Below are 13,866 nucleotides of genomic sequence, written 5' to 3'. Positions count from 1 at the left end.
CCAGGGACAGAATTCGGGACCTTGCACTTGAGATGCAAGGGGTAGCACCATGGAGCTAAATCTCTGGCCCTGCCTCGCTTTTAATGTGTTCTGAAAATTAAGAATAAGACCTAGTTTCATATGTTAAAATAAGACAAGGGACACTTAAATTGTCAGCACGAGAGATCACAGAAGACCTAGCTAAGGAAATTGATTTTTCCTTTTTTCTTACAAAATGTCTTTTGGTCACAGGATTCTATCTTGGACATTAAAGTACCAATATTCAAAGGACCTGGAGAGATGCCTGAAATCCGATCCTACATGGAAGAATTCCCATTCCCATTCTATATCATTCTTCGAGATGTGAATGCACTTCCTGAGACACTCAGCGATGCCCTCAGACAGTGGTTTGAGTTAGTGACGGCCTCCGACCACCCATAACACAGGAAGAACAGTCCAAAGTGAGACTAAACCACAGCCAGAAAGTGGCATCTACCCGGGTGTTCCCTACTCCTTTTCTGAACTTGCCCCTCTAAGATGACATTTTATCCTTATTTTCTACCATAGCTGAGAGTTTTCAGCCTCTTGCTTTGCCTGGGCTCAAGCTCCTTGCTTTCAAATCTGGGGATCCTGATGCCTTTCTAGGAACCCAGCCACCTTCAGTCCCCTTGCAGGAGCCCTACGCACCCTTTTGGTGGGGAGCGGTTGTACAGGGACCCAGAGTCCCATTAAGTTGCTTAGGCTGGCCTAAAATTTATGTTTCTACTGAGAACCTGGGATTACAGGTGTGTGCCACCACACCTGACTGTTGGACACATTCCTTAAACAACTGGACTGTGTCAATTCTTTGGGCTCTACTTCAAGCTCTGCCACAGCAAAGCTTGATATCACCCAAAAGCTGTCCTATGGCTGAGATACCTAAAGTTTTCTTGCAGAACGTGCTTTTGTATTTTCTTATTGTGAAAAGACTCTTCTCCAAGGGAAGGAAGCTAATGGTGTATGGTGTTCTTATGTTTAATTGAACATTATAGGAGCCCAAGTAATCAACAAAGATCCTTGGGCTCTGAAAAAATGAAGTGGCTTTTCAGTGTTCTCCTTCATTCAAATTTGCTGCTTCGGGCGACTATGCAATGATAGATGATTTTTCCTTTGTTTCACACTCTTGGTGCCATAGTCCCTGTTATAGTAATTTATTTCTTTAGTTCTCCCCTCCCCCCTTAATAATTAAGGGAAAGAATCATTCCTTAGTGCTTTCAAACTAGACTGAGCAAGTCTCACCTCTAGAAAACAAATGCTTTGTCCACAAGAACTAAGCCCTTACATTTATTTTTCTTTTTCTCCGAGTCAGAACACAGCAGTGGTTTTAAGGTACCTTCTCCTTGGCCAGAAAGCAGTGCTTGAATACTTGAAACTGTGCTGTGTTCTATTTAATGGTCTGTCAGAATGTTCTTTTGTAGGTGGTATACCGTGATGTAACCATCTATCTCCTTATCCTCGTGTTTCTCTTCAAGTTACACTGTGAAGCCTGCCACCCTTATACAGTGGCCATTAGACACAGCTTGTTTAACCAAGTGTCCTAAAGCATGTACCTGAAGTTATATTATTGTTATTTTTTATTCTAAAAAGTCTATGCAGTTTATATTCTGAAAACTATTAAAAGATTTACCACTGTTGAGATCATTTGTGATCTTTCTTAATAGAATTTGACAAAGGATTTTAACAGGTATGCTAGGGGATTGATCTTATGTACTTGACCAGCAGACCATTCAGTTTATGCCAAGCTAGTATGACCCAGCAACTTCAAAAGCTTAGTAAGACTCACATTAACATCTATGGTGGGCAAGCTCCTCTATGCTGGCTTTGTGGCAGATGGAAACAGGTGAGTTAGCAGATCTACATGGAGGCTCACAAAAGCCCTGCTCCATACTGACCTCTCTTCAATCACATTTGACTGGCCAAGCTGTCTCTGGGGCAGAAAATAGTTGCATCTGGTAGAGAAAGCAACAGTGACAATGTTGTAATCTATTACATTTGCCTTTAGTGGGCAGGTCTATATAGAAGGTGGGTCTTGCTAACTGGGGTGCCTAAAGTGATTCCCATGGCTCTTGGGATTTGGGAAAGAAGGAATTCGGGTGAGCAGCTACCCAGGAGCACCATTTCCAACTTGGGAAGAGGGAGTGTGTCGCAGGAACTGATGCCTAGTTCTGACATTAAAGGAATAGGCATCCATCAGTACACAAAATACTTTGCATGGTTTTATAATAATCCCATTTTCAGGGCTGGGGATTTAGCTCAGTGATTCCAGCGCCTGCCTCGCAAGTGCAGGACCCGAGTTCGATCCCCGGTACCAAAAAAAAAAAAAAAATCCCATTTTAGACAACTTCAACCATCATCTAAGCAAATGGCTTGCAAAGATATCTAGCAAGGCTGTTCTTTTACATTCCCAGTAGTCAATGGTTAGTGAATGACTGGTATACATTCCGAGAAATCCAGTGCTGGGCATTTTTATTGTGGTAAAAATATGACACACTGTATCTCTACAAACTAAGACAGCTACAGCATCACTTAAACAAAATCTTATGTACCACCACCATAAATGTGGTCCCTTATTAATCAAAACATATGCCATTCAGTACTGTATATTCAAATGCCTGCTACCTGATCACTCATTGAATGCATCATGTTCAAAAGCATCAGTTACTCCTCTTACCCAAACTTTTTTTTCCAGAATTCCGTATCAGTTGACCTCCCCAATACCATACGATTTACAAACTTAGAGCTCAACCTGTACATCTGCTTTACCTCCCTCTCCATCCTCACTCATTACAATTTATCATCTCTCTGGTATACACTTATCCTACCCCGCCCCCGATTCCACTACGGCAGCTGGGGCTCTTTCAATCTCTAGCCTGGAGTACATGAGTGATCTCCAAACTAGTTATTTATCTTTGCTTCATTTCTTCCTAATCACGACATCCAAGGATATCTTTATAAAACCTCTCAAGCTAGAAATCCCTCCAGCACTGCCTGCTGTGAAGAGGATACTATTCAAGTTACTGCAACCTACGTTATTCCTGCCGGACTCCTGGCCCTTTCTACCAACATCACTACTCATCTGGTCACAGCAAACCAGTTCCTACAATGTGCCAGTGTTCAAGTGTCGTCTGGAATCTTACCTACTTTGCCTTTCAGACACTTTGTTCAAGATCTCCAAGAGGAATGAGCTTCCCCTGTATGAATAGCAACACTTAGTGGCAGTGCACTCGTCTTAAAATTCCTGTCCAAAATATGAACCTATGAAGACAAAGTACATGAGACTTGTGACAGTATTAACTGTGTCTAGCATGGGAAAATATTTCTGGAGCAAAAAACAAGTATAAAAACATCTGCTCATATATTAGCTTATAGATTTAATACTCAAAATTACAATAAAGATCCTAAGAAGATTTAGAGAAATATAAAACATTTCTAAAGGTCATATGGAACACTACCAATAGAGTCAGAAGAACCTATAGAGCCCCGGTTTGAACAGGTTATTCTGACCCTAAAAGAGTTTACCATATGATCCCAAAGATATAACAGGAAAAAGGAATGAATAGTACATGATGTTGAAATTGTCAGGCCTGCCCTAAGTTAACAGGGGAAATAAAAATTGCTTTTAACAAATACCAGCAGCCTTTCAGTAAGAGGAAAATAGACTAAAAAAATCAGGCTTACAACCTACTGACGCTGAAAAGTCTATATATACCTGTCCAGACCATCCTTGGGCAGCTAAGTCTCAAATGTCACTCCAGGTTTCTTAGCCCCTTTGATACTTATATAAGCCGAATTCTTTACCAGTTAATTGCTAATATCTCTCTCCCCCATCATCTGCCCATCCACAGACAGATGTGATAAACTCTGCTTTTCCTAGCTAGCTGCTAAAAATCCCCCGATTTCTATTCTCTGTTAAATGGAATAAACTTTTTTCATGAGAGAGCCTGTCTTTTGTTAACAAGTGAATTCTGCATAACAGAAATTACAGTTTAATAGTGAGAAAACTTAGATCAACATCATGCCTTAAACTAAAGTCTGGAAGCAGTAAATATTTTAAGAATTAAATAGTAAAAGTTACAAAGCTCTGAATGGAAAAAGGTGAAACTGGAAAATCTCGAAAGATAAAAATAGGCCAGCTATTTAGCTCAGTGGTGCTGCACCTGCATCGCAAGGACAAGGTCTTGAGTTTGATCCCTGGTACTGAAAGAAAAAAAACAATAATATGGAGACAAAGCTGTATGTATAGGTAACAAAAAATTAAAGAGTATACAGCTCATGTAAAAGCACAGTAGGGCCGGGGATTTAGCTCAATGTTTCCGCCGCCTGCCTGGCAAACGCAAGGACCCGAGTTCGATCCCCGGTACTAAAAACAAGCAAATAAAACCACAATAAAAAGCTTCATCAGTATAAATGGACCTGTCATACAGATAATCCACAAAATCAGCATAACTAAAAGTGTCTAGAGGTATTGAGCTTCACTAATACCTTTAAAACAAATTGGCCAAGAATTGTTACTTCTCACCTATTAAGACAAAACTTCAAACATACAACACTGACAACGTCACTCACACAAGGCCGAGTAAGAGCTGAGAATTGTGTTCTTACATGTACCAGGGCATGTTCTCGGTAAGTTAACATGTACTGCAGCAGCCAAACCGCGAGAAGTGTTATTTCCCTTTGTGCAGTGCTTCACAGATAAGGAAATAGGCCGGGAAGAAGTACCCTGAAAACAAGGAAAAGGGAGCACCGGGGTTTCAACAGGTGCTGCTTTCAAGGAAGCACTGTAAAAGGGTAGGTGAACGGATTTTCGGATTGTACTTTTAATTTCATAGTGTGCCAAAGATGTACCAGCTTCATTTCCAGATACATAACCCACGGGTATATGTGGTGTGGGTAAAACTAGTAGGAAGTAAAAGCTTGCGACTTGTCTAGTTCATCAGCGATTTTTTAAAAAGTGCTTAAAAATACAAAGAGGCACACACTTAAAAGCCCTGTTACAAATATCGTCGGGATTATCACTGGGCAAATGCTTGGGGAAAGAATGAGGAAAAGGGGAGAAAGTGCAGGATGTAAATTCTAAAAGAAATTAACATTTTAGTCCTTCAAACATACGCATTAAGAGATTCAAAATGAGTACACTAGTGTTGCCCACCAAAACTTACCTACCACTTATTGAATTCTTAACTACAATCCCATTCCAAGAACTGTGCCAAATGCTTTTGCTAAATTACCCTTCTGAGGAACTGAACTCAGGACCTCGGCTTGCCAGGCAGACGTGGCAACACTGAGCTACATCGCCGACTCCGCTCGTAAATTCCCGGGCTCTGCGGAAGACCCGGCTCTTGCGGTTTCCCAGGAGGCTGATCTGTGCCCCGCCCCCACTTCCGCTCCTGCGCGCTCCAGCCGGACGCCTTGTTTCGCTGAGATGGCTGCCTCGCGCTTGCCTCCGGGGACACTAACTCTAAAGCAGGTACAGTGCCAGCAGTCCTCAGCGCCGGCTAAACAGCATTAGGGGATCTGAGCTTCTCCGTTCCCCGCCTCTTCCACTGTGGCCTCTGGAGTCTGGACAGGTCCTGACCCTGAGCCTGCACCCTGTGATTGGCCCCGGGCAGAGGGGCGGAGCTTCCCTCCGTGGGACCCAAGGGAGGAGTGCAGGGCTTTCAGGGGCACCAGAGGCGGGCCAGGCTCTTCTCCGAGCCTAGATACCTCCTTTCCCCAGTAACCTTGGCAAAGATTGCTCCATGATAATGAACAAAGAATTTGAACATCTGTGTTCATCTAGAAAAAGCACTGTTGGGCTGGGCTGGGGATATAGCTCATTGGTTCTGGCGACTGCCTGGCAAGGGCCAGAACTCAAGTTCGATCCGGGACCAAGAAAGAAAAAAACAAAAAAGCACTGTTACTACTACAACTTCTAGAAGTCCTTTTTCTACCCATTATATGAGCTCTTGATTTTAAAAGTTCTCAGGTTTGACAGGGGAGTAAGCAAATGCCCAAATTCACTTCTTGCTAATGTCAAAAGAAAGTTTTTCTTTGTCCTTTTCAGAATTCCTCAGTTCTGATAGACAGTGCCTTGTTAGTTTTGCTAAAACAGAGCTGGCGATTGTGCGGTTATAAATGTCAGTTTTCCTACCCTGAACAGTTCCTGAGAAGGCAACAAGTTCTCCTCCTCTATAGAAGAATTTTGCAAGCAATCCAGCAAGTTCCAAATGCATCTGATCGCCAGTACCTGAGAAACTGGGCAAGGGAAGAATTCGAAAGAAATAAAAGTGCCACAGAAGAGGTGAGAACAAAATGATGTTGAGAACAGCCTGGCTCTTTTGTATCGACCTGTGATTGTTTTGAATTTAGTAGACATGTTAGAATATAAATGTCACTTAAATGGTATAACTTGGGGAGGAGGATTACTTATGATTGAATCTAGGCCCTTTCACATGCTAAGCAAGCACTGAATCTCAGAGCTACATCCCCAGCTTGATTTTTTGTTTTGTTTTGTTTTTTTATATTGGGTCTCACTAAGTGGCTAAGTTGCCCAGACTGGGTTCAAATTTGGGAGCCTCCTGCCTCAGCCTCCCAAAATGCTAGGATTATAGGTGTCCACCCAGCTAAGGTGTTGTATCTTGATCATTGCTTGTAATGTTACTTATTTCTATTCAAATTATATTTAAATTTTTAAAATTGTTATCTGTACAGTAGCATCCCTTGGCTTTTCTGCTGTACCACACTGTTTTTAGCTTTCCTAATGTGGAGCAGTTCCAGTTGCACTCCTGACTTTTTGTTGTTGGAGTGTATGTGTTTGATGCTGAAACTGAACCCAGAGCTTTGTGCATAGTAAGTCCATGCCCTACCACTGAGCTACACCCATAGCCCTCCTCTACTGATCCTTGAATTTTACAAATAGAATGGTAGAACTGTACCTTAATCACGTAGAGTGATAACCAAATTTCACTTTCTAATACAGGATACAATCCGGATGATGATTACTCAAGGCAATATCCAGCTAAAGGAGTTAGAGAAAACACTTGCATTAGCAAAATCTTAACTCTAGCATTATTTGAAGGATTTCTAAATCTTCATGTTTTGTTGAGTTTAGGCTTAATGGACAGTTCAAAGCCAAGTCAAACTGTTCGTATATACATTACTCAGAAGCAATATCAGAAAGCAGAGCATAGTACATCATAGATAGCAAAGAAAAGCACAGTGAAGCTGCCTTAGAACTGACAGATATAACTGAGTTCTGAAAATGTTTCTGAATGTATCACCAGTTTTCATAAGAAGCCAAAACTATTAACAGCCAGTTTGCACATGGAAAGATGCTCAACACAAATCATCAGGAAAACTCATTTTAAAACCATAATGAGATAGCACTTCACTTCCACTACAATGGCTATAATTAAAAAAGGGAAATAAATGTGGAGAAATTGCTCAGTGGCACACACCTATAATCGCAGCATTTTGGAACCTTCTTGAAAAATCCTTCTGCATTACCTTTAAGGGTTGTTGAGGTACATTCTTCAGCTGTGCCATGATTTGATAGCCAAAGGACTCTAAAAAGACCATCACTAGCAAATCTGGATCTGTGCTAGAAAGGAGAGAAAAAGAATGAGAACATTAAATACCAAAAAAAGCAGGGAAAACTTCAAGCAAGTTCTCGATGAAACTTCACGATTACCTTAATTTTGATGTGGATAGAAGTAAATCCTGGAAGAAAATTTTTGGTGTGTCAGATTCTTCTCCAGGGACAGGAAAAACAGAATTTTGAAGAATACATCAGAGACAACTACATCTCATCCAGAGTTGACTTTAGGTCACTTTTGAAACTGACTCAATTTATAACATACAATTAAATTAATAAAAGATATGGAAGCAAAAGCTTATGGAAGATGTTGGGGTTATCAGTCCTGCAAAGAGAAGTCCCATTCATCAATGGAACAGAGCTAAGAAGCTAATCCAAAAATCTGGCCAGCACCTGAAAGATGTAGACAAATTTTGCAGAATACATGGTATCAAGTACTTGTATTATAAGCGAGAGGAGAATCATAAACCAGTGGTGTGTATGTTAATGGATTCCCAGAGCCCACTCCTACTTCCTGTTGCCTCAGAGTTCACAGCATAAAATACTTCTGAGTACCCTTCCAAGGGGGTAATCTAATTAATTCAAAATGCTCGTGTGAGCCAGCCTTCAGGTTCCTAAATAAGCATTAGCGTGTTGCAGAATCATCTGATAAAAAGAATTTGTGAAGTTTCTGAATAAAGAACTTATTGGAAATATTTTGTATGGTATGTTAACTTGCATAGTCGAACATAGTCATAATAACCCTAAAATCTTGAAACTTAAAAAAAAAATCCTTTTATGGATCATGCAGTAACTTGAGGATGGTCTTCCTAGCAGCCATGTACATGAAACTTGAGCATTTGTGCTTTGAATTTAAGATGCAAATATCAGACTCCAAGGAAACTTAAAGCTGGGGTTTGTGTTTTTTTAAATAGGTAAAACACTGGAAATTATTTTCCAGAGGCTAAAATGAACATAAAGTCCTTGCTTTTTTACCTTTATCTCTACAAAGGAGTTTACTCTGTTCAGTTGTATGGTTTGATTTCCCCCCCGAGTTGTAGGTCAGATCTTGTTGCTAAAGAGATTTATTTTAGCAGTTTGTTCTCAGCTAAAGAGCCACATTCCTCAAGGTAGTGGCCCGAATAGAACTGCTGGTTAAATGCATTTTATTTGTCAGGAAGTGATCTTTATCAGTATTACAGATTAGGCAGTTTTTGGGACTTCCCTGTAAACTGTACTCTTGTTTGAGAGTTAGACTTTTGTTCTTAAAGTTTAAGATGTGTGAATGTTAAACTGTATTTGAACAATAATCAGTCCTTTTATAACAAGAAATGGCCAAGTCCACTTTATACATACCATTTGTCCCTATATTGTGCTCCCCTTTGAAAAGGTGCCATCAGATGGGAAGCTTTAAATTCTTGGTGCGGGCAGTGCTGAGGATGCGCCTGCTGAGACAGATGCGTTTGTAATAACGAAAGCAGAACAGGGCCCTGTCATTTGTGTTCCTGCAGTTGCACCAATAGACACTTGTATGAGATAAACAAATAGTCTACCAAGCTAGAAATCACAACTGGTTGTTTTCCTTGCTTGATTCAGGCCCTTAAGAAATTATATTAGGATTAAGTTTACGAGATTAACTGAAAAAGAGTAGATCACTTTTAAAAAGTGCTTTACTGCCTTTTGTGTCTCATGGAAGGAATATTTTCACATTTGACTTAAAGGGAAAGAATATTTCCACTTAAAATTATAAATAAAAAACATTGTTTTATTCACAGAGGTCTTTTTAAATTGGCTTAATTTACATTTAATTGGTTTTTACAATCCACATTTAACAGGAGGAACTGTATTTAACATTAGCAACAATTTGTCACAGAGTATATTATTTTAGCTCGTGTGTTATTTTTAGTACAAATGATGTTTGTCCTTCCTCTTTGTTCAGTCCTTTCCAAATGGTCAGCAGTTAAAGCACCTTTGATTGTGCTGAGAAATCTGCCCTACTATGGTGGTTGTTTTGGTCCAGTGCACCTGATGGTAACTTTAAAGCAGGTAGATGTATTTGCTCTAAATCACACTTTTACAAATGCAAGGCAAAGTGTGGCTGGGTCAAACTACTCTTTCAAGAACCATAAAATTTAGTCAGCTGCAACAAATAAAACTATAGGCAATGGGCCAGGGATTTAGCTCAGCAGTTCAGTGGCCTGCCTTGCAAGCACAAGGACCCAAGTTCAATCCCTGGTACCAAAAAAAAAAAAAAAAAAAAAAAAAAAAAAAAAAAAAAAAAAACGTAGGCTAAACAAGGTGGTCACATTTTCATTTTTTAATGAGTTTAAGGTCTGTAATATCGGGAACAACGTTTAATACTTGGAGGAGACACAAATTCAAGGTGATAAAAATATTAAGTGGAAGACAAGGAACATGCTTCTCAATATATCAACATTTGACTCAAAAAAGAAGTATAAACATAAAAATATCATTTCCTTTATTTTGGGCTCCCAAAGTCAGAAGTGAGATTAGAACTAACATTCAGTTTATCACATGTATTTAGTATACACAATGCAATAATGTACTGACAATTTTAAAACATTGTAATATTGTACAGCCTTTTTCTGTTTTATATCACTTTTACCCACAGGTATTGAAAGTGTGAGCTTCAAATTGAAATACAACTTATGCGGCAAGCTATAAATTTCTAATAGCTGTTTCTTCAGAGAAGAAAAGTTGGAGCATTTACTCATTGTAGCAGATAGCTCAAGGGCAAGATACGGAAAGATACACACTAGACCTGCAGTTGTTTTCACAATGCTAAGGAGCAAAAAAGACCTGACAAGAATTGTTGAAATTGCAACACAATTGTATTAGTCTTCACTGACACTTCAGCCCACTGAGTAGAAAGCTGATTGACTGTTCTGTTTCCTGCTTCTGTTTTCTCTTCTGTGACAGAGCACCAAGAGACATCCTTGTAGACTGTTGTACTAGGTCATTTGACCTAATTCCTCTCTAATCTCTTCCCTAGCTGTGACTTTTGACAGAAATACCCAGTTCACAGTGATTAAGCTGCCTACTTCTAGTGGCCAAGAGGTATATAACCGAAATACTCCCACCAAAGCACTTTATCGTTGACTTGATGGTTTGGGTAAAATTGTTTTCAGCATTTTATGAGGAAACCTTGAAGAAAGAAAATGTTCTAATAAGTGAAAATAACACCTGCTTGGGGCATGGCTTAAAAACTCAGCATTTTATCTCTGTGCATTAGGCAGGTCCCGGTAGATCAGTATATATTGAGGAATGATCCTCCAGAAGTTTTTGATATCTTAGGAATAGATTTAGAAAACTGAACATAGATACTGTGTAGCTCTACAAAATTGTGATTCTACATTAGAAATAGACAGTGACATGATAAGAGTGAACAACCCCTAGATGATCAAGCCAGTGAGTGTCTGGGGAAGACTTCCCTCCCGTGGATCTGAGAAACACAGCGCAGGGCACATGACATCAACCTGAGAGCACATGCATTCCATCTTCAGCTCTAACAGGGATCCTGAATTATGTTTTAAGGAATGTTTATATCTGTAGATTGCTACTATCAGAAAAAAAAAATGTGAGCTTGATAAAGGGACTAAAAGCGTACTGTTTTTCAGGGTGTCACCGTGTCAACGAGACACTCTTCTTTGGCTCAATGGGCAGTATTTTATTCACATTATGGCCAATAGTTACTAGATTCCTGGGTTTATAGAAACAAAGTTTCTAGCATATGTGGAATTTTGAGATTGGTTTAATCTCAGATTTCAAAGGACAAAAAGCTTGAAAAATCCAGAGTTTCAGCATAACCAAGCTGCTTTGACAGCCTTTCCCTGTGTTCATTTCATTACTACCAGATTAAAGCCTTAAGGGCTCCATCAAGCTGGTAGTAGCAGTATCTAAAGCTAGTCACTGGCATAAACTCCATAAACACATTGCAAACCTGCAGAAAGTTTGAGGTTCCTCAATGATAGAGTTCAATTTAAAATGAAATACTTCAATACTCTTTTTTAAAAAAATAAAGTGTAGATCAATCTTATTCAGAAAGGTACTCTAAGGTAATTGGGTTTATGAGATTATAGTAGTTTCAGGTACTTGTTACATGAATGTTCTTTCCATTAATCTGCTATGATTGATTTTTTTGGCTGAAAATACAGTAACCATGATGAAGTCATTTGAAATTTTCTCAGTTGAGCTAATTTAACATTTCCAGTCCTGTTAGCCAATTACTCGTCATTTAATCTCTTGACATTTCAAAAAATTAAGATACACTGGATCTTATGACATGATAAAAAGCCTTTTCCCCTTAAAATCTGTTTGGTAAAATTTCACCTGCTTAAAACACCATTTTGAGGATTGGGGTCTGACAAAGAGGTTTGAGCACATCTCAGAGTTACACTTCTCTTATAAAGACACGCTTGTCTAGGCACAGCAGGTGTATTCAATGAACGACTGAGTATACAAGGATTTAATTTTCTTGCTTTTGATTTATAATTTCACACATCTTGAATTTAAGCATTTAGGTTCAGACATTATTCTGTTTCTTAGCTTGGCTTGCTTAATCTGAACTTTTGAACTTCAGATGAATCTGGACTGAGGTTTACGGCTTGTATTGAAATCTGAAATAGCAAGCTTCCCCTGGTTTCAGCTTAATTGTTGAAGTCTCTTCTCTGTAACTTCAGGGTCTGTGACGCACGTGTGTGACTCATTTTAGAAATTAATGATTTTTTTTAAAGGCATATCCTGTTACATGTACAATAATCCACTTCTAGCCGTAGTTTTTTGTTTTGTTTTGTTTTGTACCAGACATCGAACTTGGGACCCTGCATTTGCGAGGCAGGCAGTGGCACCACTGAGCTAAATCCCTGGCTCTTAGCCATAGCTATTCTTCAGTTGCAAAGCTAGAAATCCTCAAGAATTCTCTTGTTCTATTCTTCATGTCCTAATTTTCCTTCTGCACCTTAGTCCTTAGTTTAGCAAGTTCCTCTTCCAAACTTTTAATATGTTCCTTGAGTGTGGCCTTGTCATGCTGGGCTTTCTGATTGGCTTGACTTCGTGCTTCTTCAATCTTCCTTTCATACCACTTTTCCATCTGGGTAGAAACAGCTTCAAAAAAATACTGAGTAAGCTCCAGGGCTTGAGAGGTGTCTCGGACATGAGGGGCAGCCTGCTCATTGCCTGCTGCTGGCCGCCCACAGGTGCCACTGGACTGCTGGGCCCGATGCCTTGTCTGCCCACACTTCCCAGACTTCTTGGTTTGAGTACCTCTGTTGACACATGGCCCAGCCTGCTGGTCACATTTGGCTGCGTCACTCAAGGGCAGCTGGGCTGTCTGGACCTTGACATTCCTTAGTCGGGAGCCTGTACAGTCAGAGGAAGACAGCTCCTGCTGGAGTCTGTGGGTAGTAGTAGTGTTGGAGGCCTTTTCCTTGGGCCTAACCACTTGTGAAGAACTGTCAGAGGCTGCTGCTGGGCCCGCTGTCACCACTGATTGATCCACACCTGGTTTCAGAAGGAAAACAGACATCAGAGCAAGCTCACATTCAAAACCAGGTGGGAGTAGGGTGGCATTCGAGAGTCCTGAGGATCCTGTAAAACACTAGCATAGTCTCTCTGCTTTTCTTCGCCTTTTTGTCCCTCCCTCCTACTTCATCTCCCAAGATTATCATTTTGGTTTGTAAGGACTTTCATGGATTCTGTGTTAGCCACACTGGTCACCTCTAAGCCAAATAATTTGCCAGGCTCTCCTTTTGCCTGTCTCAATCCTACCTTAGAAGGCTCTAGGTCTCATTTCCTGATACATAAGGATAACATAGTTCAACATGTGTCTCAAAACAGAATGGACATTTATAAGAAACAATAATGCTAGTCTAATTTCTGTGAGATCTGTGTGCTAATTCCTTGTCCCAGGCTCCATTCTGGAAAGTGACCCTATTCCATATACCCGGAGCTCCATGACAAGCCCCATGACTAGGTTTAGCATGAAAACTCTGCCAGGATGTTTCCCAATGTTACTGGCACAAAATAAGATAAAACTATGTTTCCAGAAATGGCTGTCATAACACAAAACCTTTTATATATCCAGGTGCTCCAGTTAGTTTAGCTACCAAGGCTCTGAATGGCCTCAAAATTATCACCATTTAGTTAGTCACAGTGGCGAATACACATAGTACTCTGTGAAGTTGAAACAGGAGGGTCAGAAGTTTGAGCCCCACCTGGACAATCAGTGACTTATTGAGAAACTGTCTCAAAAAAAAAAAAAAAAAAAAAAAAAAAAG

At 40.0% G+C, this 13,866-nt stretch overlaps 3 protein-coding genes and 1 long non-coding RNA gene across 11 annotated transcripts in view; 2 read left to right on the top strand and 2 right to left on the bottom strand.

Moving 5' to 3' along the window:
• The window catches only part of Mdn1 (midasin AAA ATPase 1), a 160,629-nt gene extending 158,975 nt beyond the window's left edge, over window positions 1-1,654 (top strand). For all 5 annotated transcript variants that reach the window (XM_010633238.3, XM_019208824.2, XM_010633237.3 and 2 more), the window contains exon 103: window positions 232-1,654. In XM_010633238.3, coding sequence (XP_010631540.1) covers window positions 232-420 — 189 coding nt within the window. In that variant the 3' untranslated portion in view covers window positions 421-1,654. The remainder of the gene's footprint in view (window positions 1-231) is intronic.
• LOC104868476 lies at window positions 1,644-5,896 on the bottom strand. The gene is made up of 3 exons (XR_782025.3): window positions 5,178-5,896; window positions 3,156-3,273; window positions 1,644-1,967 (listed from the first exon to the last, which is right to left on the bottom strand). It is a non-coding gene; the product is annotated as an uncharacterized LOC104868476 (long non-coding RNA).
• Window positions 5,388-8,286, top strand: Lyrm2 (LYR motif containing 2). Its single transcript, XM_010633235.2, has 3 exons — window positions 5,388-5,485; window positions 6,158-6,298; window positions 6,977-8,286. Exons 1-3 carry the CDS (start codon window positions 5,441-5,443, stop codon window positions 7,055-7,057), a joined length of 267 nt encoding a protein of 88 aa, XP_010631537.1. The 5' UTR covers window positions 5,388-5,440; the 3' UTR covers window positions 7,058-8,286.
• Window positions 8,287-9,850: 1,564 nt separating this feature from the next.
• The window catches only part of Ankrd6 (ankyrin repeat domain 6), a 189,734-nt gene continuing 185,718 nt past the window's right edge, over window positions 9,851-13,866 (bottom strand). For all 4 annotated transcript variants that reach the window (XM_033763384.1, XM_010633244.3, XM_010633245.3 and 1 more), the window contains exon 16: window positions 9,851-13,090. In XM_033763384.1, the coding sequence (XP_033619275.1) occupies window positions 12,531-13,090 (560 nt within the window). In that variant the 3' untranslated portion in view covers window positions 9,851-12,530. The remainder of the gene's footprint in view (window positions 13,091-13,866) is intronic.

Source organism: Fukomys damarensis, unplaced genomic scaffold, assembly GCF_012274545.1.
Source record: "Fukomys damarensis isolate Sample0158 unplaced genomic scaffold, DMR_v1.0_HiC HiC_scaffold_14, whole genome shotgun sequence".
NCBI lineage: Eukaryota > Metazoa > Chordata > Mammalia > Rodentia > Bathyergidae > Fukomys > Fukomys damarensis.
This window is presented reverse-complemented; position numbering and strand designations above follow the sequence as displayed.

Bases quoted from the DNA above. Each gene is read 5' to 3' on its own strand.
- Lyrm2 (XM_010633235.2), top strand. From the start codon at position 5,441: ATGGCTGCCTCGCGCTTGCCTCCGGGGACACTAACTCTAAAGCAG. The intron at 5,486-6,157 runs GTACAGTGCCAG...TACCCTGAACAG, and splicing joins GGACACTAACTCTAAAGCAG to TTCCTGAGAAGGCAACAAGT. The intron at 6,299-6,976 runs GTGAGAACAAAA...TTTCTAATACAG, and splicing joins ATAAAAGTGCCACAGAAGAG to GATACAATCCGGATGATGAT.